The 23,369-nt window shown below is 45.6% G+C and overlaps 8 protein-coding genes and 1 non-coding gene across 10 annotated transcripts; 4 read left to right on the top strand and 5 right to left on the bottom strand.

The window, feature by feature from the left end:
- Nucleotides 1-2,867: 2,867 nt before the first annotated feature.
- TrAFT101_005852 (uncharacterized protein) lies at nucleotides 2,868-3,247 on the bottom strand (the record flags this gene model as incomplete). Its single annotated transcript, XM_066127600.1, has 2 exons — nucleotides 2,868-3,040; nucleotides 3,100-3,247. 2 exons carry the CDS (start codon nucleotides 3,245-3,247, stop codon nucleotides 2,868-2,870), a joined length of 321 nt encoding a protein of 106 aa, XP_065983712.1.
- Nucleotides 3,248-3,399: 152 nt separating this feature from the next.
- Nucleotides 3,400-3,528, top strand: TrAFT101_005851. Its single transcript has one exon. It is a non-coding gene; the product is annotated as a tRNA-Leu (tRNA).
- A 536-nt stretch (nucleotides 3,529-4,064) lies between these two features.
- Nucleotides 4,065-5,854, bottom strand: TrAFT101_005850 (uncharacterized protein). Its single transcript, XM_024902537.2, has 6 exons — nucleotides 5,543-5,854; nucleotides 5,158-5,486; nucleotides 4,900-5,103; nucleotides 4,723-4,841; nucleotides 4,525-4,675; nucleotides 4,065-4,479 (listed from the first exon to the last, which is right to left on the bottom strand). Exons 1-6 carry the CDS (start codon nucleotides 5,716-5,718, stop codon nucleotides 4,259-4,261), a joined length of 1,200 nt encoding a protein of 399 aa, XP_024760358.2. The 5' UTR covers nucleotides 5,719-5,854; the 3' UTR covers nucleotides 4,065-4,258.
- Nucleotides 5,855-6,084: 230 nt separating this feature from the next.
- On the bottom strand, nucleotides 6,085-7,295 carry TrAFT101_005849 (uncharacterized protein; the record flags this gene model as incomplete). The annotated part of the gene is made up of 1 exon (XM_066127599.1): nucleotides 6,085-7,295. The coding sequence occupies one exon, from the start codon at nucleotides 7,293-7,295 to the stop codon at nucleotides 6,366-6,368; it is 930 nt and encodes a 309-aa protein (XP_065983711.1). The 3' UTR covers nucleotides 6,085-6,365.
- A 1,198-nt stretch (nucleotides 7,296-8,493) lies between these two features.
- TrAFT101_005848 (uncharacterized protein) lies at nucleotides 8,494-10,775 on the top strand (the record flags this gene model as incomplete). Its single annotated transcript, XM_066127598.1, has 8 exons — nucleotides 8,494-8,568; nucleotides 8,619-9,010; nucleotides 9,068-9,501; nucleotides 9,555-9,654; nucleotides 9,714-9,816; nucleotides 9,872-10,185; nucleotides 10,242-10,501; nucleotides 10,600-10,775. 8 exons carry the CDS (start codon nucleotides 8,494-8,496, stop codon nucleotides 10,773-10,775), a joined length of 1,854 nt encoding a protein of 617 aa, XP_065983710.1.
- A 1,762-nt stretch (nucleotides 10,776-12,537) lies between these two features.
- Nucleotides 12,538-14,397, top strand: TrAFT101_005847 (uncharacterized protein; the record flags this gene model as incomplete). Its single annotated transcript, XM_024902536.2, has 1 exon — nucleotides 12,538-14,397. One exon carries the CDS (start codon nucleotides 12,538-12,540, stop codon nucleotides 14,275-14,277), a length of 1,740 nt encoding a protein of 579 aa, XP_024760354.2. The 3' UTR covers nucleotides 14,278-14,397.
- A 1,303-nt stretch (nucleotides 14,398-15,700) lies between these two features.
- TrAFT101_005846 (uncharacterized protein) lies at nucleotides 15,701-17,528 on the bottom strand. 2 transcript variants are annotated; one of them, XM_024902535.2, is made up of 6 exons: nucleotides 17,186-17,528; nucleotides 17,107-17,126; nucleotides 17,003-17,039; nucleotides 16,869-16,936; nucleotides 16,331-16,803; nucleotides 15,701-16,261 (listed from the first exon to the last, which is right to left on the bottom strand). In XM_024902535.2, the coding sequence occupies exons 1-6, from the start codon at nucleotides 17,370-17,372 to the stop codon at nucleotides 15,958-15,960; spliced, it is 1,089 nt and encodes a 362-aa protein (XP_024760353.1). In that variant the 5' UTR covers nucleotides 17,373-17,528; the 3' UTR covers nucleotides 15,701-15,957. The 2 variants fall into 2 exon arrangements, with proteins under 2 accessions (XP_024760353.1, XP_065983709.1); XM_066127597.1 differs by lacking the exon at nucleotides 15,701-16,261 and having other exon boundaries at nucleotides 16,283-16,803.
- Nucleotides 17,529-17,955: 427 nt separating this feature from the next.
- TrAFT101_005845 (uncharacterized protein) lies at nucleotides 17,956-20,076 on the top strand. The gene is made up of 3 exons (XM_066127596.1): nucleotides 17,956-18,828; nucleotides 18,910-19,949; nucleotides 20,001-20,076. Exons 1-2 carry the CDS (start codon nucleotides 18,574-18,576, stop codon nucleotides 19,882-19,884), a joined length of 1,230 nt encoding a protein of 409 aa, XP_065983708.1. The 5' UTR covers nucleotides 17,956-18,573; the 3' UTR covers nucleotides 19,885-19,949; nucleotides 20,001-20,076.
- Nucleotides 20,077-21,101: 1,025 nt separating this feature from the next.
- Nucleotides 21,102-22,631, bottom strand: TrAFT101_005844 (uncharacterized protein). Its single transcript, XM_024901921.2, has 2 exons — nucleotides 22,573-22,631; nucleotides 21,102-22,523 (listed from the first exon to the last, which is right to left on the bottom strand). The coding sequence occupies exons 1-2, from the start codon at nucleotides 22,621-22,623 to the stop codon at nucleotides 21,210-21,212; spliced, it is 1,365 nt and encodes a 454-aa protein (XP_024760351.2). The 5' UTR covers nucleotides 22,624-22,631; the 3' UTR covers nucleotides 21,102-21,209.
- Nucleotides 22,632-23,369: the final 738 nt, after the last annotated feature.

Genomic DNA, 23,369 nt, shown 5'->3' with positions numbered 1-23,369 from the left:
TGGTAAGTTGGCTGCTGTGTGCCTTGACGCAGCAGTTCCATACATGTAACTTGAGAGGCTTGCCCTTCTGTAGTTGGCGTTATAGGGTCTCTATCCATGTAGCTGGTTGCGTTGCAAGTTGTCGGCTGCCAGGCTCCTCCGGCGGCTGGGATCTTTCAAGGCTGCAAGGGACAGTCCTATGCTTGACAAGCGTGAAGGCCGCTGGCACATCCGAGGTGTCAATAGGATGTAGTTTACAGCATTTCAGGCAGACCCAGCGATTTGGTAAAGTGTAAGCCAGCCCTACCCAAAACACAATCTGATGTTCAAAGGACAGCTGTGGGAGCTCAATCTCCCAATCTCGAAGTAGGACTTGCCGAAGTGCTTTGCAGGTATGTGAAAGGAGGAATTTATCGTGCAAGGTCAGGTTATCGGTAATAAGAAGGAGAATGTCTAGCGGAAGCTGGAGAATAGCGGGCTTTTGATCGTGGCGCCAATAATTCCAGCGGCCTTTGCCTAGCAGTCGATGTAGAAGCCGTGAATGACGCATTTTTAGAATACCTGGATTTGTCTGAGAAGTGGTAAATAGAAGTGAGGGGGCTTTCTAAGAAGGGACCGGCCCTTTCTATACTTTGATATGCTCCATGGAAGCTATGTAATCGTGCGTCAATGGCGTTTTCTACTGATCCGATGAGTTGTTTTCCCCCCTGTTTTCATCAGGACACTAGCCAGATGGCTATAAAACGCCGTGGCGTACGATCCTAGAAATTTAAACCTTGGTCATAAAGAACATCTACCATCAATTTCCTTTTATCTAAGTTCTTAACTTAAAGATGTCAATTAAAACACTAATACCTGCGTTAATGTTTCCTATATACTGATTAGACGTGACGTGGCGCTTCTGCGCAGCTACCACACTATGGCACTCGTCACGAGAATACATGTAGCTAAACAATTGTTCTTATCATGATAGCCATGATAGTACGTTACCAGCTTATGATTGTGAAACTAAAAAAAAAAAAAAAAACAGAAATCAACATACAACAGCCGGTGTTCGCTGATGGTCACCCACTCAACTACTAATCTGCCTCTCATTGGCTTGACTCTGGGAGAGCAGACGGGATCCCGTATTTTCCAATGGATATGGTCGTATGTGATGGGTCAACCCTCTTGATCCGTTTATATATCTATATTGCAGCAGGTACATGCAGTTTATACCTTTGCATTTTACTGCAGTAGACAAACCTTCTGCTCTCCCTGCGAGGCTCAAGGAAAAGACTGGTACTATGGTTCCTTGAAAACGCAAACCAAAGCAGCTCTTATAGCCCAGACCAGAGACCCTACAAGTAAATAATGCAGCGCCAATACGGTACTCAATCCCATTGTAAGCCTCACCCATTGGCAATTGGCTTTGGGTTGCCTCTGGCTGGAATCAAATGACTCTTAATATAATGTTGGCCAGCGTCAGCAACCCTTGGAAGCGATAGTGGCAAGGGTAACAGTGTCGCAACCGTGGCGCAATAAGCGCAGATAGTGTGTTCCAAGCTGAGATCCTAGCTTGGGCCTATCGGCGCATTGAAAATGATACTCCCACTCGTAAGGAAAGTTTTCTGGTAAAGATTCGTTCGTTCATGGCTTACGCATGCGAGCGTCCCACTTTCACCACTGGCATCATTGACGTCTTTCATAGCCATCTCTTCTCTGCTTGGAACAAGGTAGTTGAAGTAGCATCTATCCAATAGGGTCTGTTTTAATCGTTAAGAATGTATCAATGATTACATACCAAGGAAATCCGCCACCCGTTCAACCATGCAGAACTCTTCCAGTCACCGGCTCTGTTTAATATTGTAAGCCAGCCCTGGGGAGGTTAGCGCCGAGAGGTTAGCGCCATAAGCAACATCTTCAAAAAAACGGAAGCATATGCCTCCAATCCTTCAGCTCTAGTCATCTAAATATAGCAGACTTTACTCATTATAGAAGATTATAAAAAATCTGATGAAGTGGGGCTATGCATGCTCTATTGATTAGAGCCGCTGTTGGAAGCCTCTGTTGCAAGAGTTTATTATATCTTTATGATAGCAAGCCGTTTCAGGGCACATGACCAACTTAATCTGAAAATAAGAACATCAAGAGTACGTACCTACTAAGATATTTAGGTACCTATCAATTAAACAGTACGTTTCTACCTAAGTTCCAGGAAGAAAATAAAAGCGCATAATAAGGTATAAGAGAACAAAATACAATTTATTTGTATGTATTAAATCATTATGTCTTTTTTTTCTCTATATTTATTTTATTATTTTAACAGACTTTTATTATGGAGAAGCATGTAGGGTAGCTCTCAGTACTTTGATTTCCACTTTTTTTTCTTTCATGCGTTTGATATGTCTACTACATATAGTAGCTATTTAATTGGCTTAAATTACTGGTCAACATCGGACGTGCCCTCAGATCTTCGAAGAAATAATACATAGTCAGCTGCAACTCCCTCTCTGGCCGTTGGCAAGTTCAGTAACAGGTTTTTCCAGAGCAATAACTACCGTGGTTAGGTTTCGCTAGACCCAGGAAAATACCAGTCAGGGTGCTGTATAACATCAGCTGGATCGAAGGCTGGATTCTCCTTCAGACATGACCACTTTCTCGATAAATGCGATGGATCAATAAACATGACTGATGGATCTTCAGGACGCCAATTGGTGTTTTTCTGATGGCAATTACCACAGCCTGGTCTTCGAAGGATGTAACGCGGGGTTATTTGACGAGTCCAACGTGGCTTGTGATCATCAAATTTTTGACTCCGGCAGCGTCGACATACTATCCTAACAATCTTAGGCAAATTAATGCAGTCCTGTGCTGGACGAACAAAGAATTCTTCCCATTCGGGCTTCCTAGGAGGAGCAGCCAGCAGTTTTCGGTCTGGTCGAATATACTTGACCTGGGACCAAGAAGGTAGGGTCGCGGGCGACACCATGACGCTCCCATTCCGCTACTTCCTCTTTTGCCATGGCCAGAAATTCACGACCATAATCCCATGAGCTTGGAGGAGAAAGTTTGGTTCTGGCTAGATGGATATAGAATCAGGACCTCGCCGACCTCGCACTGACGCTTGACCAGACGTACCTTGTTGCTGTGCAGCCAATCTGTCGAAGTGTGGCTGGAGTGTTTTCAGCTCTGCCAATCTATGCTCTTCAAGATAGGTTTCCAGGTCATCCAGAAAAAGATTGCCAAAAAGGTGGAAGGGTTTGGGTGAATCTCCGGGAGGCGCCATCGTAAATTGTGATTGATTGATACAAGAGCGTAGGAAGCACTGCTCCGTCTTACGGAATAAACAAACGAAACTCTTCTATGAAAATGGTCTCCACTTGCAGCTTTGCGTAAAACACATATAAGTATAATTACTTGCCCTAAGTCTCCACATTCGGATCGATAGCTCAGTGGTAGAGGTAAGCACAAGTCCAAGACATTTTCCCGAAACATTAAATCACTAACAAAGTCAATAGCGAGAGATTGCAGATCTCTAGGTCACGCGTTCGATCCGCGTTCGGTCCTTTCATTTTTTACTTTTTCTACTCTACAAATAATACAATAGTCTATAATTCTTTCCCCTCTTCTCCTTGCAGGTCTTTTTTTTTTTTTTTTTTTTTTTTTTTTTTTTTTTTTGGTTTCTTTTACCTTCCCCTTCTGAATTTGTTTTTGTATTTCTTTCTTCATCTTCCTATTTCTTCTTAAAATCAACAGGGCAAATTTCTTTCTCAATCCTTACAATAAAACTACTATATAAGCCTCTTTTCCAGCAAGCAAATCATCACATTGGATCGATAGCTCAGTGGTAGAGGTTAGTACTAGTTCTTGCATCAAGCCGTTTCTACCGAAATATATTAACAAATTCGTCAGCGAGAGATTGCAGATCTCTAGGTCACGCGTTCGATCCGCGTTCGGTCCTGTTCTTTTTTCTTCTTTTTTCTACCTCGTCTAAATTATATATGCCTTTTTCTTTCTTTCTTTCTTTCTTTCCATCCATCCATCTTTTTTTTTTTACGTGATAGTATTTATAAATTCAATGGACACATAATAAAATAAACGATGCAAGCCAATAAACTGAATTCCTGCTCAGTCAAGTGATACCATCTTATGTCTTCTGCTAACCATTGTGAAATAGCTACACCAGATCACATAGAGCTGGGCATTGAGATATAAATCTCGTAATAGGCCGAATATTCAAGGGGGGTGTAAAAGGAATTCTAATGAAAGTGCTTCTAGATGCCTTAATTCTCCTTAATTATTCATCTCTGATTCTTTCAGTGACCTTGATCCATGGATGTGACATCAATTCCGTCATTGTAGCTCGTTTGTCAGGTTCGACGACACACATCCTGCAGAGATAGCTTCCCAGTGCTTCAAGGTCCTTCTCATTAAGATCAAGTGTCTCTTTATCGTAGCCATTGGCGTACGCCTCCTGCATTTGCTCCTCAAGGGCAAAAAAGTTTTTCGCGGTGGATTCTTTTTATAGTTAGCTATATTCCGAGTCATATTTTGCGAACTAACCATCTGGTTTCTTCGTAAGAACGCCGGTTTCCAGGCCTTCTTGGATCCATTGCTCAGGAACACCACCGAGCACCTTCTGCATTTGTGGTATTAACTCGCGATCATTCATGAATGCCTCGAGTGGCGTGCGCCCGGTGACAAGCTCATATGTCTTTGATCTGATTAGTTGATGTGCAAATTTGGCTTAATTATTCTTACCGTGCATCCAAGATTCCAGATGTCAACCGCTTCGGTAAGTGGGCGCCGGAAAACTAGTTCTGGCGGGTGGAGGGGCATGGGTGTATTTATTGACTTGGGCGGATTGGAGACGAAGAATGCTAAGCGCAACAATGTAGTTAGCGCATCACTTCTTTCATTGAGTGAGGAGAGACAAACATTCGCCGAAATCGACCAGTTGGACCTCGTCAAGAAGCTCGCCTTTGCCATATCCGTACTCCGCAGGCTCTATTAGGTAGTCTGGAACACCCTTTTCGTTAGGTGACCCGTCCTTCTTCGAAACCTTCCCTACTCGAGGGTCGTCCATAGTTGGTAATCCGTTGAGAGTAGAGAGTCGAAATAACACGTTGCCCATGTGTATGTCTAATATTCACAGTCAACAGGAGAAGCAACGAGGTCAGTTTACTTTGGACATACCTCCGTGTGCCACACCGCATCCACGGATATAATCTACAGCAACAAGGAGCTGTGAGGAGATTCGACGAGCAAGTCGACCATCGAGACGGTAATTTGGCCGCGTCTCCGCAACTGAAGATATCTTAGGGCCTAACAACTCGAGGACTATACAAAGATGGCGTCCATTTGGACCTTCTTGGTAAAACGAGTTTAGAAGATGCGAAACATGTTTATGGCCTGGATGGGCAGGGTCGCCTTTTTGTTTGATAGTCTGCAAGATTTTCAACTCGCGGTTGTGCTCGTGCGACTGCTCTGCGACCACGACTTTAACAGAAACATGTCTCTTGTTCCTGGTGGACATGTAAGTGAAGATCGACCCAATAGAAAAAGAGAATAGGCAAGTTACTCTTCATCTAGAGCGAGCCAGACAGTGGAGAATGCCCCGAAACCAAGCTTATGAAGAATTCGGTATCTCCCGTCGCCAAGTGTATCGCCGAGATGGATTGGATGGTAGCCTCCTGGGCAGTAATTGGACAACTGTTCTGCGGGTAGACCGATATTGTATTGGAATTGATCAATCATTTGTGTGGTGGAACTGAAATGAAGACGGTGAACACGGCAGAATTGAAGTCCAAGGCTTGAAAGATATCTGAGTATATTGTTGTGCAGCGGTGGTCTGTAGCTTTGGGAGCATATGAAAGAGTTATTTTTGTGCACGTCTTTCCCACGTTGAGGTAGTATTTGACATACAGTACCTTAGATACATGTACCCATGGCGGCCTGCCCCACTAGCACGCTCCCAATTCGTTTAAGCCGCAACATCTTTCCAGCTAAAGCAAGATCTCAACCTCCCGCTCTGTCGGCATCGAAATTACTCCAGCATGTGAATAATAACGTGGGTAGCAGCAGTGGTGAAAAACGAATGGTTTCATAGTTCATGGATCATGCTAAACTCATATGGATATATCTGGTTAAAGTAACCATACATCGAGGCTGTTAACAGCAAACATTCGCGACAGGTCTTATATTACTCAAATACCGTATTCCTTGATATATTAGAGTATGGATCCGGATCAAATCTCTCCACTACTTACCACAATCGGTGAAGAGATAACCAAGGATAGTTAGGAATCTGCTGTATTAAAAATGACCCACAGTCCAACTTTCGAGGGAGTACAGTAAATAGAGGAGTGAGCATTATAAACCGAGAATGTGAGCTTTCAAGGTAGCTACCAAACACATACGTGCGGCGGCGGCGAATAAATTGTATACCAAGTGTCATCATACAATTCAGCGTAAAAAATAGGCTCCACCATGCTTGCCTGAATCTTCATCCAGTCCTCGGTGACGAGGCCTTCACTTGACTCACCCATCTCCTCCTCAGGGAGCGAGCCCGCCCAGCCTCGAACAATATTAACATGTCCTCCATGGAGATCCACACCAGCTTCACGAAGACAGCTAACCAGACTTTCCTCATCGACCTGAATAAAGTATGTGTACCTTGAAATGTTTTCATAGGGTGTAGCACCTATATCACAAGGTGAGTCTTGCGTGTCGGCGCGCACCCATGCCCTAAATCTACGCTTCAGCTCACTCAGCGATGCACCCTCGAGCTCATGATCCTCGACCCAGGCCCAGTCGAGCTTCTCGGCAATATCGGGGGCGTCTGAATCTGCGATGGTCTTTCGTGTCCTGTATTCGACGAGGTTCTTGAAACTCTCCCAAGCACCCTGGAGCTCCGGCTTGTAGGTGCATCGGTAGATGACCCAGCCCCATTCGGTGTCTCCAGAGTCCAGTAGCCACTGGATTTTGCGCTCGGGAGAGAGGTCATACCATTCTATGCCAATTGATGTTGTCTGTCTATATGAGCTGCTTGTTACGAAGGGCCGAATGAATATGCTGGTTTGAGCTGGCAAGCGGGTTGCGAGGTTCGCGCAGGGGCGATGCCTGAGACGCGTAGGCTTCTGATGATGGCCATGATAGAGCCTTTTGCCTACATGTATGCTTCTTAGTACCCCCGACGATTGAAACTTTAGCCGTAGCTGATGTGCTGGTACAGCAACCATGCCGAGTGTGTTAATGTGGACAAAATATACGAATATTGGCGGAAAGACGAAGCACGCGAGAGAGTCGAAGAGGTGGGGATTGGAGGTGACCATACTGTAGAAGCTACCTAATTCGGGTTAGATAGTACATGTATACATGTAGGTGTGTAATTTACTGTAGTTGTGACTGGCCTAGAAATTGCCTCGGGCATTATGATATTTTGTTGGAAATAATAGAGTGGGAGTAGTCGAACCGGGGTAGCTCAGTGACCCTGCGCTTAACCACAGAAAATAGTAGTGATACATTCTTAACATGTATTGAAGACCAACTCTTCGAACGATTTTTTTTTTGCCACATTTGCCACCCCCTTTGCCGGCAATACTTTTGATAAAAACTCTCGTAACTTGAAGTCCATCAATTTCCACTGCTCTTCCGGGACGCCGATTTCTTTTGGAACCTTCCAGAGATGAAATTTTGTTTATGCTAGCCCGGGCTTGCTTAATAAAACGCTGTATACACCATGGTAAATACATACTTAAGAGCTGCTTTAAAGAGTAAGAAAGAACAATGAATCGTCTGTGCTCTCACTGGAATGTTCATAGGTGACTTCAACCTCAATAGGCTTGAACTCCATGTTCGGAAGAGGTGTAGTTTGAAACGGAATGCCTATGCTTGTCCCCGCAGAGATGAAAGGCGAATGCGTACACTAGAGAAAATATAAAAGCCTTCATGTTTGTAACCATCATTGCGCTAGCCTATTGCATGAGGTAGGTAGGCTATATTACATGTAGACTGCAGAGGAAGATGCGAGTACCAGGTTGGTGTCACTAACCTCCACTCCTCTTTGTATTGCTTTCTTGGTCGAACAGTTGGCATTTTCCCAATCTGTTGGGAATCATAAAATCAAGGCATGCATACATATATGCACGGGCCGTCATTTTTGGCAAAACTTGGTGCCCGTGCAGCCACACTTTAGTTCGTATTAATCTACGTGAATCCATCCATGTTACCAACACTATATGTACCTACATGTTCCCGAGATACAATTCCCCAGAAGCACGCTGTCACATACCCTCGCCACAGAGCCTCAATTTCTGGGAGTTCTGATGCCCCCCCGCCTTCTCATCGTCGTTGAGTACATTAGCTTTTTCTATCGTTCCCGACTTGCATTCCATTCGTGCAGCCGCAGCAGCTGCCAAAATCACTTCCCCCCTCCTTTGTCGCAAAGCCGAACGTGGGATTTGAGCCCATGAGATGGCTCTATTGCCAGTACTGCTCGCAGCAATATTCGCCATCTTCTACAGACAAGCCATGGCTGGAAAGGTTGTGTCGACAGTCATCCGAGTCGGCGATATATCGTACTACATGCACCCTTTAACCCCTTCTGTGAGGTCTAGTGCGTTTTGCAAGCTTGATCATTTGCTAATGATCCATAGGATTCTCAATCTGACATACCAACTTTTGACCGTGATACGGTTGCTGAAGCGTGTACCATACTTACGATTGATGGTCAGTTTCCTAACGCGAGTGTGCTCCAGGCCATCTTGGATGACTTCAGGACTAAGGATGACGTCTGGTCGCCGGATTTCATTGGGACCATAATTATCCAGACGACCGAAATTGACCGTAAACTCACGGGAAACGACAAGGATATTCTTCGTAGCCTTGGGGCTAGCGATATACGTCTATTCTACAATGGCGTAGCGGAAGCCCAGTTTCCTCAGGGTCCTTATTTTCTGCATTACGGCCAGCTTCACCAAGCCTATCGGCTGTACCCAGATACTGCAGATGCCTTTATAGTGGCCACAGTTCCAGATGATGGCGATGGGTGAGTATTGAGCCTGAAATACCCGCCTTTTATGGCCAGAGCTAATCATTGTTAAAGCTTTCGATCTCTAGATGCTTCTGCGTACGGGGAACAGTTTCCATCAGCTCTCACTGTCGCCGTACCCTCTCGCCTATATTATATCAAATCAAGCGAGAAGCCATATGCGGGCCTGAGGATAGCCATTAAAGACATTATAGACTTGAAAGGGCTCAAGACAGGAGCTTCTTCTCGCGCGTACACCGAGCTTTATCCAGCCAGAGAAGAAAGCGCAGAAACCGTCAAGCGGCTTATCAACTTGGGTTTTGTGATTGTTGGGAAGCTAAAGACTACACAATTCGCGGACTCGGAATGGCCAACCAGTGACTGGGTCGACTATCATGGACCTTGGAATCCGCGCGGAGACGGGTATCTCACCCCCAGCGGAAGCAGTGCTGGCAGTGCTTCCGCTGTTTCCACTTATACGTGGCTTGACTTATCCTTGGGCACAGATAGTAAGATATATGATTACTGTATGTAAATAGCAATTTGCTAACTTTCTTCGGAGCTTTGGGGAGTATAAGATCCCCTTCGGCAGCTCAAGGAATTTTCGGAATGAGGCCTACGCTTGGAGCCGCAAACACCACCGGTGTAGTGCCGTACAGCTCGTATGTTTTGAATGCATATTATTTATGCAATTACATTTACTGACATATTTATCACCTAGCAATTGGGACACAGTCGGTGGATTTGCCCGTACGGCAACGGAGTTCAAGAGCCTCGCACAAGCGCTCTACGGCTCGGCGGAGACAGAAGGCAAGGTTTACGAGGTATGCAATTGACCTATAGCTTCTCACCGACTGCTAACAAACTTGCTATGAATAGAAGCCGACAAAGCTAATCTGCTTGACCGACTACTGGCCAGTTCATCATGAGGAAAGCCAGCGAGTCATGGAGAGTTTTGTCATGCGCGTTGAAAGCTTTTTGGGCACAAATCGTACAAATATCAATCTCGCAGACACATGGAAAAGAACCCGTCCAGTAGGAACAGACGAATCCATCAGCAAGTATTTTCACCACGCCTTCGACTGGTCAGCCAACCGTGATCAGTGGACAGGACTTCTCAAACCGTTCATCACAGAATACACGGAAAAGATGGGCAAACCACCAATTCTCAATCCACAGGTTCGATTTAAAGTGTAAGTAAGGTGGCATGCATGCATAGAATTGGTAAAGACGTCTAACGTTTATGCAGGGGCTATACACCGACCGTAACAGCAGAGCAGAAGGCAGAGGGTGAGAGACTTCTCAAAACATACCACGACTGGTTCTATGAGCATATTATGCCGCCTACCAGGGATGGCTACTCTAGCAGTATAATCGTTCTCCCCTGGACGAATGGTGAGCCAGACTATCGTGATAAGTATAAGAGCGGGCCACAAGAATTTACAGGCCAGGGGTTCTTTTTTTATAATGTAGGCCCTTATGCTCAATGTCCAGAGCTCATTGTTCCTGGTGAGTAACAACCGCAATCTGTGTCCTGCAAATAGGAGTTATAGACGATCAAATTTTCTTTCCGGCCTTCTAACGCTTTACTAATTTATGATGTGTAGTCGGTACCACGCCATATATCTCAAAGTTCACGCAAGAGACAGAACAGCTTCCTGCCGCCGTTGGATTCATAGCTGCTAAAGGCAGCGACGTTATGCTGGCTGATTTCGTCAGTAAACTTTTTGAAGATTCATATACTGTCATTAAACCAGAGCAAGAACAAGCCCCTCTTAGTTAGTATACTTGCGAAGTTCAATGTCGCATATATGCTTGATAGCCCACAGGGCATTTAGTTGATTAAATTGAGTGTAGTTTATAAATTAAACTAACCACCACTAAATGCCGAGCATGTTCTTCACAAATACTCCTGAATGTAATGTTTTCACGAAAATATGCGAAATAGAATAATGTTTAGCTACCTATAAAATAAGAGTAAGGTGTTTAAACAAAAGGTTACATGTACCTAAAAGATTGGGATACGTAGATGTAGGAGGGAATATTTAAACTTGGCCGTTAGCATTCTCATCTATAGCCCAGGCGTTTGCGGTAAATCTGCTCAGCCTCGTTAAGCGATTGACTTTAGTTGGAACCGCTCGATACCTTGCATATCGGTTAAGGCAATTTTGCTTACCGACTTCTAATGTTGAGTAACACTTTGCAAGCATAGTCTTCATGTATATCAGGCTCTTCCTAATGTCATCGGCAAGCATTGTGCGCTAACGGATAAAAAACATGTGGGATTCAGTTAAATCTCTACTCACATAAGATATCCATTGATAAGCTTACTACTTATTAGCCTCAAAGGCGACACACTCGCCAAAAAAGTGAGAGAGAAGTAGGGCAGCCCCGCTGACCCTCGGGCGGTGTGGGTGAAACAGAAAATCTAAGACATGAATTGCTTCGTGATTCAGATTCCAACATTAACAGCGGGTCATCAATATAGCATTAGGCATTTACTAATTTATCATTCGTATTATTGTAATATATTATCCTAGTCCACCTGGCTGCTTCACATTACCTTGATATGTATTACTGTAGATGTTTATACAGATCGCTGTGTCTTTATCAAGCCGTTTCTGTACTACAATTATTTCAGAGATAATGACACTAAGTGTGTTAACCATCTTGAATTCTGCGGTAGCATTGTAAATTCTTCCATAAAGAAAAATCTTAGCGGTGTATGCAATGTGATTCAGCATAGTATTATCACAGAGTTTATAAGCAGTACAGTATTAGATCATATGCACCAGTTATCATCACATGTCTCATATGATGGAGAGTATTACCTCATATTCCATATGTAACGCTGTTTCAGGGATATTTGATCGAGAATATTATCATAAGTTTATGTAGTATTATCCAATTTGCATGATTGAGGTTATCACAAAATATACGCATATTAAAGTCTTAGACAAAGACTACATATGTGGATTATATGAGTAATAAAGCACCAGCCTCCGCCTATCTGCACATTCGTATAAGTTATATCGAAGATAAGTAATAGAGCGTGCTAGAGAAGAATATCACTTGATCAAAATGCCACTCAGTGGAACACTCTCATATTTTCAGCTTATATTGATATCAGGTTTCACATGAAAAGCCACTGGATGTGCACCTTAGTAAGTGCCGAATCTGTTGGTGTGACTTCCCACAGCAATATTACTGAGTCAGCCTCACTTGCCCTCAAAAAGCAGCCGAGCTAGCAAGGTGTGACACAACATACTGTAAGTCATTGCCAACTACTTGTCTTGGTTCATAATCTGAGTCTGATCGTGTTATCATATTCAGGAAACGAGTTATTGGGGCGCCCATTTTTTGAGAACATACGTATAACCGTGGAAGGAGATACGTTACTAAGTCCAATTATATAAGGGCAAGGTTGTTCCTCTTGCTGAGCTACGAAATCTGCACCCACAACAATTTGCCCATAGCTCAAGGCTATTGTGGTATAGTCTAATAAAATTATACTTCTGCCGCCTTTCCTCGATTCATTTATTATTATGAAAGTGGTTACTCTCGCAGCTCTTACGGTGGGACTGCTGCCAATAGCTGGAGCTGTACCGGCTCCAGCTGCAGAGGCAGAAGTCCAGGCCGGCCGTCCGAATGTCACTATTCCATCTGGTACCATTATTGGTTCGACCGATGGAGAGGTCGAGTCCTTCAAAGGCATCCCTTATGCTGATCCACCAATCGGGGATTTACGCTTCAGACCACCAGTCAGACTTTCGACACACCTTGGAGAGTTTTATGCTACAGAGGAAGCTGCAGCATGCCATGAGGGACCCGTCTTTGGTCCATTTGCCGATACGAATGATACAATAGCTACTCTTGCAGAAATCGATGTTGCAAACGCTGTTTTTAAAGATATCGCCGGTGATAAGCCCACAAAGTTTGACGAGGACTGCTTGACAATTACTGTTCAACGCCCCGAGGGTATTGAAGCTGGCGCCAATCTTCCTGTATTATTCTGGATCTATGGCGGCGGTTTTGTGGGTGGGAGCACCACTGGGTTTGATGGTACCGAGTTGGTCAAGACTGGAGTGCAACTCAATCAACCGTTTATCTTTGTAGCAGTCAACTATCGCGTTGGCGGCTGGGGCTTTATGCCGGGAGAAGAGATTCTTCGTGAAGGAAGTGGTAATGCAGGACTGCGTGACCAGCGAATGGGGCTTGAATGGGTGGCCGATAATATTGCAGAGTTTGGAGGTGATCCAGGGAGAGTCACAATCTGGGGAGAGTCTGCTGGTGCCATATCGGTGTTCGATCAGCTAGTTCTGTTTGACGGCAATGCAACCTACAAGGGTAGGGAGCTTTTTCATGGTGCCATTATGAACTCTGGTACCGCTCTTCCTACCGATCCTTTAGATGGTCCTAAGGGACAGGCTATCTATGATGCAGTTGTCAAGAAGGCTGGCTGCGAGAGCGAGAACGAGGACTCGTTAAGCTGTCTCCGCAAATTACACAATGACAACTTTACCGCTGCAGCCAACTCGGTCCCAGGGATTTTCTCATATCCATCTCTTGCACTGTCATATCTGCCGAGGCCAGATTGCACGGTCTTGACGGACAGCCCGGATGCACTAGCAAGGCAAAGGAAATTTCATAAAGTGCCAGTAATAATGGGCACGCAAGAAGATGAAGGAACACCCTTTAGCTTGTTTCAAACCGATATGGGCACAGATGATAAAATCGTTACATATCTCTCGAAATATTACTTTGGCCATGCTACCAGCGACCAGGTCAGTGAATTTGTCGGTACTTATAGCGATGAAATTTCTGACGGAAGCCCATTTCGGAGTAACCTTCCTTACGAGCTCTATCCGGGTAAGAGGAGGATTGCAGCCATTCTTGGTGACATGGTCTTTAATCTAATGCGGCGTATCACACTTCAAATTCTTTTTGAGGAACTACCTGAAATCTCTTCCTGGTCCTATTTTTCCTCATACAACTACAACCTCGGCCTCAACCCTATGGGCACTATGCACGGGTCAGATATCCCTGTTCTCTTCGAAAACTCTAATGACGAACATCCTACAATCAGTGGCCGAAAATACTACATCAATTTTCTCTATACTGGGGATCCCAATAATGGCAGTAATGTAGACGTATTTTGGCCCCAGTGGACGGAGGGTCACCAGCTCTTGTGGTTTAATAAGACAGAGAACGGCCTCAAAAACGATACATATAGGGAGACCAGTTACGATTTCATGTTTGAGAATATCGATTCTTTACGCTTTTGATTACTAAATCGAAGGTTTGAGAGCCATGGCAGAATCAACGCAATTTAAATACTACAACTATAGCTTCTAGTTTAGCCAATGTTTGTCACCATCCAACTCATTCAAAGCCGTAGCAGCAGGTCTATTGGAGTAAGAATCAAAGAAGAATAGACTCAGCAATAAGGCATGAATCAGATGAGCGCAGATAAAATGAGACTAGTAGATATATAGGTTCACTTCACCACATTCATTTAGACAATTTAGATGATCAGTTGTTAATATTGCGATTATATTTTACTTTAAATGCCGTGATTCGTTGCCGAATACTGCTCTGACCGTTCCGTGGCAAACAAAAAACTCTTGACAGGTATCTCCTTCGAGGATTCTACTCCAATGCATTCAGGCAATTTATTTAATAAAACCCCTTCTTTTTTAATGCGCTATTGAGATTAACTATAAGAAGGTTTGCTGAGTACCTATGGACCTATATTGGCTTTTTTTTTTGAAGGGGGGGGGGGGGGGGGGGGGGGGGCGGGTTCCGTGGGGTGCACCTGCTAGCTGAAATTCGACGCTGCTGAGGAGGACACCTGATATAAAGGATGAGTATTCTCGAACTCTTTTAGTTAACACCCGGCATATAGCGAGTGTGTCTCTCAATATCAATCGCAAGCCTCGACTAGCCAAGGTGATAAGTGTCGTTCAGACCAGCTGCCGATGTCGTATAATTGCCTGGCGTCTGGTGTCAAGCCTTTCAGCAGTATCCAGCAAGCAAGCATGTCCTATATCTCCCTGCAGCATTCTACCAGTAACGTCACATTGACCAGCAAATAATGGCTAACTTCATATCTACCGAAGCCAATCAAAGGCTGCTGTTAGCGATCCCTGCTCTCTGCTACTACTACTAATATAATATCTCCTAGAAAATGCTTTTTTCTGCTCACGATCGTAGCCTAAAATGTCGAAACGGCAGCTTATACAGTATCGCAAGGCAAAGCATCCAAAAAAAACTCAACTGGTGCAGTATGAATATCAAGGCCTTGTGAAACTTTCATCGACACGGCATGTCCTGGCCCACGGGGAAACTGTGCCCATGATTAGCCGCCGCGCCAATTGCTGACGCCGAATTTCGAATTCTCCGAGCTCATTCTCAGGCTTACGGCACGCCTACCTGGGGTACCGGCAAGGGGGGACCACGAGACCTTCCTCTTGAGGGTTTCTCTTGCAGGACTTGCCCAATCTTGGTGTTCCACCACCTACGGGCCTGAGCAATGAGAAATGACGTTCAGGGGGCTCTGTAAGTCGTGACATGGTCATCTGCACGGCGGATTGAAGCGAAGCAGTGCAAGCCAAAGCAAATCCTATCAAGTACGTTGACCTTCTGTAAGTAGGTACATGTGCCTATTTCCCACCCCCTTAGATGAAGATTTCGTTGCCGAGTTATGGGTCCAACGAGAACATTTCGTCTATATTCTATCATAGATAGGCTCTAATAGGCTAATACGATACTATTGATTGCGCTTGTCTAACGAAAAGGCTGGTATATAATTAGATTTCCGAAAATTGTATCCGACCGCAAAAACGAAGCCCAGTCTCGTTCTAAGTCCTCGCTCATATCCGCTCATAAACCTAAAAATCTTATAATTAAAATGTAAAAATGTTGCAAAGCTTTTGACTATATAATAAACAAAAGAAAGAAAGAAATCATAGCGTCTCGTCGGATCGAGTAGAGTGATGGCTCTCTGCGGCATTCGCATGGACTCGAGTCTCGATATTGGCCACCAGTCCAGTCTCATCGTGGCCCAACTCGATGGCGTTCTCGTCAATGGTCTTGTCTAATGCCGATCTATCGACGTGATATGATCTCGTCAAGATGATTTCGCCGCGGCCGCTGACGCTTGATTGGCCGGGGTTCTTAAAGTATGAGGAGCCTCGAGCGCGTTGAACGTAGAGGGTACTGACGGCTGGAAGACAGGCGCATATTAAGCCGATACCAACCTCAGCGTTCCTGATTTAGCACTTTGTTAACCTCGTCATTCATAATTTTGATTGTAATTATTAGATAGATAGACTTTACCCCGATAAGATGACTTTGATAAAGACCATCGTCATGTTTGTAGACTTGCCCTCATCAACAATCATTGCTAAGCGATAAATGCTAAAGCCTGTGGCAACTCCGCCAGCACATAACAACCCTGCAACGCGGAATCGTTTTCGTCGAGGCAGCTGGAGTGACCAGGTAAGGGGTGTCGGTAGTAACAGGATGGCTAAGTCGCTAATCACGCTGATTATAGAGTCGGCTGTAACGATAGCGCTCTGGTCCAAGCATTTGCTGGTATCTCCCTCCCAGTATGCGTGAATCGGCCAGCAGATGAAGATTTTGATGAAGAAGCCGGAGACGTAATATGCCACGAGCATACCGATAAAGATGTAGATTCCGATGAGGGTTCGCCGGTGGACAGATCCAAAGACTCGGATGATGATAATAAGCAGGGCCAGTTTGACGGTCATGGCCATCGGGGCGTAGAAGATCGTAGCGGCATAGCAAGACTTTCAAGTAATCTTTAGACTCATATAGCAGGTGTCGTGGAGAAGAGTTTCGAAATGGCTCTTACCTTAAAGTATAATTGAGCTTGTTCCTTGGAGACTTCCCACATGTTTAGACCTCCACCATGTGAACCAGCTAAATCACCATGAGCGGGTCGTGATACGAAGTTGTGAAGGATAAAGGGTCAAAGACAACACTTACCAAAGCACGCAGTGATGCAGTACCCTATCATGAGTACCTAATCCGCGTATTAGCCTTCAAGACCCCACCATATTACATCTTCGAAGCATCGTTAGGTTGCATACATAAGCCGAATACGTCGCGTCTATTTCCTCAAGTCAGCTTCTGCTGGCGCGTGTGCCCCTTTGATACACATTAACCCACAGTCATCTGCTGTAAAGCCCCCTCCTAGCAACCTGGTTTTGGCATAAAATCGTATTCCCACGAAGATAGTGACGAAGCAGATTGTCAGCGCTTGTGTGACATAGTTCACAGTTCTCAGTACATCTTGCGGGTGGGCAAGATCAGGGATAACGCCTTCGGGCGGCGGAGCAGCACCGGGGAAGCTCATGATGGGCAAAACTTCATGACCCTACAGCTTTGCAGAACAGGTTGAGAAGTGCCGAACGAAAATGGAGCGACTACCGGTAGTTAAATGAACACACTATGTCGTGAGGGAGGGAGATCATAACATAAAAGGCCAACAGGGCTAATCCGGTTGCAACTAGATTCGTTTGGACCTGAAGACTCAAAGAAGAAAAAAGAAAGGAAAAATATCCCTGTCCATGTGGCACTCCCGATTACACTAAGTTCCATCCACTTCTCCTACAACCTGTCAGCCTCAGACACTTACGCATTGCATTGGGTCCTTGGTGAGCGCGATATGCCGTCTAGCTGAATAGCTAGCTGCCGAATATGACATCCAAAGTGGGACCGGGCTAGGGACCCGAGCCGTTGTGGACCTGCCTACCAAGGCCAGATGAATTAGGACAAGCATGGCGCTGTCTGAAAAATGTCAACCAGGGGTGGAAACGGTGAGGAAAGTGTCCCCGTGCGAATCGGAAAACGACTCTAGACTCCCGGGAGGCAAAGGCTGCCAATCAACAGCACACTAAGCAGACCAGCTGGCATATACTAGTCATGGACCCTGCGATTACATGATTCTCAAACGAAACCTTTCGGTTACGCAGTATCCTGCACGAGGCATCTCGACAAGAGCACTCTGACAGGGTTCAAGTCCTTGAGATAGTTGGGGGAGGGGGCATGGGGCGCATGGACGAACTGATACCTAAGTTACACCGCAACGCCATCATGGAGAAGGACATGGTTTAAAACCGCCGCCATGAAGATCGTTTGCCCATTAGAAAACCGATCGTGTACTTTGGGAAAGGCATTGACCTACGATGCTACCGCTGTGGAGTCTGGTGGAGCGCCCTGCAACAAATTTCTCTCGAACCCATGTCAAAAGGTTGGCTATGCTCTTTTCGCTATTCAGCCCTCGGCTTCTGTCTAGGTCAACGGGGCCATAGATGCAATTGCTAGTAAGTTCTGTTATTTGCACAGCTTAGGGTTGTGAAGACTGCCAGGGGTGCATTCCCTTCTGTCGGACTTATGAGCGCCGCCCTCCTTTTCACTTTGGCACGGCCTCCCCGAGTCACTCTGTCGAACAAATAGTTGTGCAGGTCGTATTTACATTGGGTAATATCATTTGTCTTACTTGACTCTCATTCAACTTAACTGTTCAAAGTATTCATCACGCAGCACAGTCTAAAATGGGTTCTCAAGGTTACGTTGGAAAGGATTCGAAATTGTTTGAGCCGCTCGCGATTGCAAATGGGAAAATCACTCTCAAGCATCGAGTCGTCCTGGCCCCCTTGACGAGGAACCGTGGTACGCCTCTTCATACTTCGACGCCTGAGAATCCAAATCGCATCTGGGTTCCCAACGATCTCATTGCAGATTACTATGCACAGCGGGCAACGGATGGAGGGCTTCTCATTAGTGAAGGCATTCCACCTTCACTGGAAGTATGTCATCCCCCAGAGGCCATATAGAGCGGCGTTGAGAATAAAGCAAAGACAGGGTAGTATTGACATTAAGCTGTTTAGGGAAATGGCATGCCTGGGGTTCCGGGAATCTTTTTGGAAGAGCAGGCCAAAGGGTGGAAGAAGGTTGTCGATGCAGTTCATGCCAAAGGCGCTTATATTTATGCACAGCTTTGGCATTCTGGCCGTGCCAACATCCCACAGCTCACAGGAACCCCAATTGTAGCGCCGTCGAGCATTCCATGGGATGATGCAAACGAATATTTCATGTATCCTGCGCCTGATTCAACTCCCGTCAAGTACAGCGATCACCTGCCACTTGAGCTAACAGTGGACCACATTAAGAAAACCATCAGGGACTACTGCGCTGCTGCAAAGACAGCTATTGAGATCGGCTTTGATGGCGTGGAGCTCCATGGCGGGAATGGGTACTTGCCGGAGCAGTTCTTGAGCTCTAATATCAATCAGCGAACAGACGAATACGGTGGCACTCCTGAGAAGCGCTGCAAGTTTGTCCTTGATCTGATGGCTGAGCTGGCCAAGACTGTAGGAGAAGATAACTTGGCCATCCGACTCAGTCCATTTGGCCTCTTTAACCAAACTCGCAGCGAGCAGCGTCTTGAGACTTGGGGCCACTTATGCCGTGAGCTAAAGAAGAGTCATCCCAAGCTTTCATATGTTAGCTTTATCGAGCCGCGATATGAACAAATCTTTTCTGAAGCTGAGAAGCAAAAGTTCCTTAATTCATGGGGCCTGCCTACTGTCGATTTGTCAATGTTCCGCGACATCTGGGGAGAAACACCCTTCTTCTCCGCTGGCGGTTTTGACCATACGAATTCATGGGGGATTATAGAAAGCGGAAGATATGATGCTTTACTTTACGGAAGATATTTCATCAGCAATCCCGATCTAGTGGAGAGGCTGCGGAATGGCTGGCCACTGGCTCAGTACGATAGGTCTCGCTTCTACGGGCCCTTTGAGGATCCAACGATCGGATTCACCGACTACCCGGCCTATACCATGGAAAAAAGCGATTGATGGTTTGAAGATGAATGAGAAAGGAAGATCTATTTGAAGATGATAGTGTTCAAATGTTGTTTGTTGTGGGTGTAATATCTCTCCCGGGTCAATTGTTAGTATTTAATGGCAATTAGGGTTCGCAATAGACGCAGGAATGATCAATCACATGTATACATGCACTATTACAAAACTGCGGTGATCAAAGCCAGCTGTGAGCTGGTGACTATCGCGAGTCAGGGCGCACGGCAGCGCTATCACATGTGCTTACTTCGCCGACTGAGATTACTTCTTAGCAAGAAAGCGGCAACGGATCGCCCATCAATCTACACGCCGTACTTTGCCGAGCCTCTTGCCCGTTAGAGGTTTCGGCTATCGCTGCGAATTTTCGGGTCTTGAGAGAGTGATCTACGCATTGCCAACCTCGTATTGAAATTGAAACGCCGGGCTACAGCCCTCAACGGAGTCGTCGGGATCTTCTAGCGGTTGCTGGGCCCACATGATATCAACTGACAAACAAGGATATTAATAGCCCTTGTTCCAGCTTGAAAGTGCGCGACTCATGCCGGTTTGTACTTACGCAATCGCATGCGGTGTTCGTGAAGCCGTCTTGATTGAGCTAATTAGTAGGGCTTCTCCTAGGTCTCTTGGTTGACGGCGGACGACTTTACTTTGACGAACGGCTTACTCGCTTGCCTGCTTCCTGCAATTGCCCTGTGCGGTGCTACATGCTTGTTGAGCTGGTAAGGGCTTCATACATGCTCCATCATGTAAATCATTCGTGCGCACAGACGTCAATGCCTCGTGGGACTCTCGGTAAAATGGCGACATGATGCGTGTATGGAGTAAAAGCACGTTGGAAGATCAAGGATAGCTGCCCCAGTACCCGCACTGCATCCTTCGCCATACGCCAAGTCGATGTGGCTCATCTGTGCTTGTTGAATCTAAGACAGCCAGATAGACGATGAATAAGCTGAACGGGCGTATATGATGTGCAAAGATGGATAGAGATATCGAGCTATATCGGAGGTGCTGAGAGGCGAAAGGAAGGCAACACGAAGGCGCTCTGGTTATCGTTTTGGATGCGATCATGCCTTTTCGCACGCACACTAAATTACATTCACGCCGTTCTATCGACATGCTAGTGAAGGATGGACTATTCAATTCTCCTCCATCAATAGAAGGTGCCTAGAGATCGCTTTAGTTTCTCACGGCGCTAATAAGCGGTTTAACAGTATCCCAATTCGTAGCTACATGTATTACCTAACGGAGCTACTACGCCGTTTGCCTATATATATATATAGCTGTCTTGGTAACCCTGATGATTTCCATGTTATATGCCACTTTTAATAAACGCCACCAGTAATATTGTGAGGGACACTAATGCCCTCCCAAATATCACTTAGCCAGTCAAATGCGACCTGTGCAACCTGTGATTCTGCCCCAAGCTGGCAGTGCTCACCTGCGCCCAAGTCTGTCTTGAACAGGTTGTATGTGGCTTTACGCCCGAGAAGTCGTACCATTTCCTGAGCCTGCCCCGGTGCCAAGCTGTCATCCTCTCCTTCGTTAACAAGTACTGGACAATGAATGTCGTTAGCTACGGCTTGGTCGACTTTAAATTCGCGCAGCCTTGTCAACCACTCATAGGGGCTTGTAGTATCAAAAGCCCATAGTGACTGGGCAATCGCCCATCGGAGCTGAGTTGGGACGGCCGTATTGTCAACAAGAGAAAGTAACAATGTGTCGAACTCTGTCTTATTGCCACTTTCGAAAACGGAGTTAATATTAGACGGAAACTGGCTTTGAATTGAGTCAAACAAGTCAGTAACTCCGTCAATTGCCATAACAGCCGAGAGACGGTGTTCACGAGAGGCGGCAAGCGGTGCCAACGTTCCACCAAACGAGTATCCAATGAGACCAATTCTGTCCGTATCCACGTCATGACGCTTTGTTAAATAATCCACCACCGGAGTGACCGCCTCCCACCAGTTGGGAATAAATCCCAGCCCTTGCTGCCGGCGAACAGTTGGCTGACCCGGGCCTTCGTATGAAATGAAGTTCCAACCACGGTCGAGAATTGCTCGACCAAAGGTGTGGTAGAGCTCTTCCTGTGAACCATCGTATCCATTGCCTACAATTACTGTAGGACGCTTCGTGGAATTGAAAGGATTTTGTCTATGGTTGCCGGGTGTATTCATTGAACTTTGGGCAGAGTAGAATATGGCAGGCACAGTGAAATTTTCGGCTGAGATATTCACTCGCTCGCCTGGGACTGGAAGCAGAGATATTGCTTTGTCGAAGTCTTTCAGCGCAGAATTCCAGACTGAATAAATGCGTGGATCGCTTATGTTGGCGTATAAGAAAGTGGTGGCAGCCCGGTAGTAGGTAGCAGATCGAAAGTATGCCTCGCGAGCCGATATAGGGAAACGCTTGGCATTGATGGCTTCTGCTTTGTCGTGTATCTGATTCGCTAGAAATATGAACTCTCTGTACCAGCTCTCGAAATCGCCGGGGATAATCTGACTAGCCGCTCGCAGAACTTCACCAGTGTTTGCTCCGAAATTGTTGGAAAGAGATAGTGTAGCTCCCAACATAAACGCAAACTCGGTGTCATTGCTCAATTGGAATATGGCAGATCCTTCGGAACTGACTTGGGCGGTCTGCCTCTCTATCAGTATATTATACAAGCAATGGGATGATGGAACTTACAGTGCCCATAGCCAAGGTCCCGAGAGTCAAAATAATGCTATGGTATCTCATATTGCTTGGTTGTGTCTGTTTATAGATGTCAAGACAAATTCAACGGATGAATGTCGCATTTTATATATAATTTTCCACTCCATGGCAGCTCGCATTGGAATGTTTTTGGAACCAGCTCGGCCTCCTCGGAGTAACAGCACTCAAAGTGATTACGACAACGGAATACATGCGACCAGTTGGCTACAGATCCTACCTCCTGTAATGCATAACGACCCTATTCCCTGTTCCAGAAGCTTGCATCGAAGCTTCGGTTTATTGCATCCAATTTTGTCTTCAGACCAGGATTTGTAGCTCGCATAGGATCCGCGGTCAATTCCATTCTTTGCAAGGCTTAGTATTGTGGCGGAGTATACATATTACGAATACTTGCTTAGATCAAAAGTAGCGAGTGAAGTTGATATCCAACTGATACCAACTAAAAGTTCAACGCGGGCGCGCAGATAGGCTTGGAGAAGCGTCAAAATCCACAAGCCGAGAGTGGCACCTACACAGCCTCTGCCACGTATGGATGTAAAGGATAAAACGATGGCTTTTGCATTACGTAGAGAACGTGATAAATGAGAAAACTTAGCAGTACTTCATCATCATGTTTAACTATGTGTTCATATGTAGTTTACGAAATGCTGTCTTATTGTATGCAGTACAACAGCTTATTACCCATCTGTAAATGAATCAACGATGAGTTCAGACTTTTTACTACTGTAGATCTAGAGTAAAGTCTCGCGAAACTCAAATGTAAAACCACT

Source organism: Trichoderma asperellum, chromosome 3 (assembly GCF_020647865.1).
Source record: "Trichoderma asperellum chromosome 3, complete sequence".
In the NCBI taxonomy this organism is placed as follows: domain Eukaryota; kingdom Fungi; phylum Ascomycota; class Sordariomycetes; order Hypocreales; family Hypocreaceae; genus Trichoderma; species Trichoderma asperellum.
Note: the sequence above shows the minus strand (reverse complement) of the source record. Positions and strands in the feature narration are given on the sequence as shown.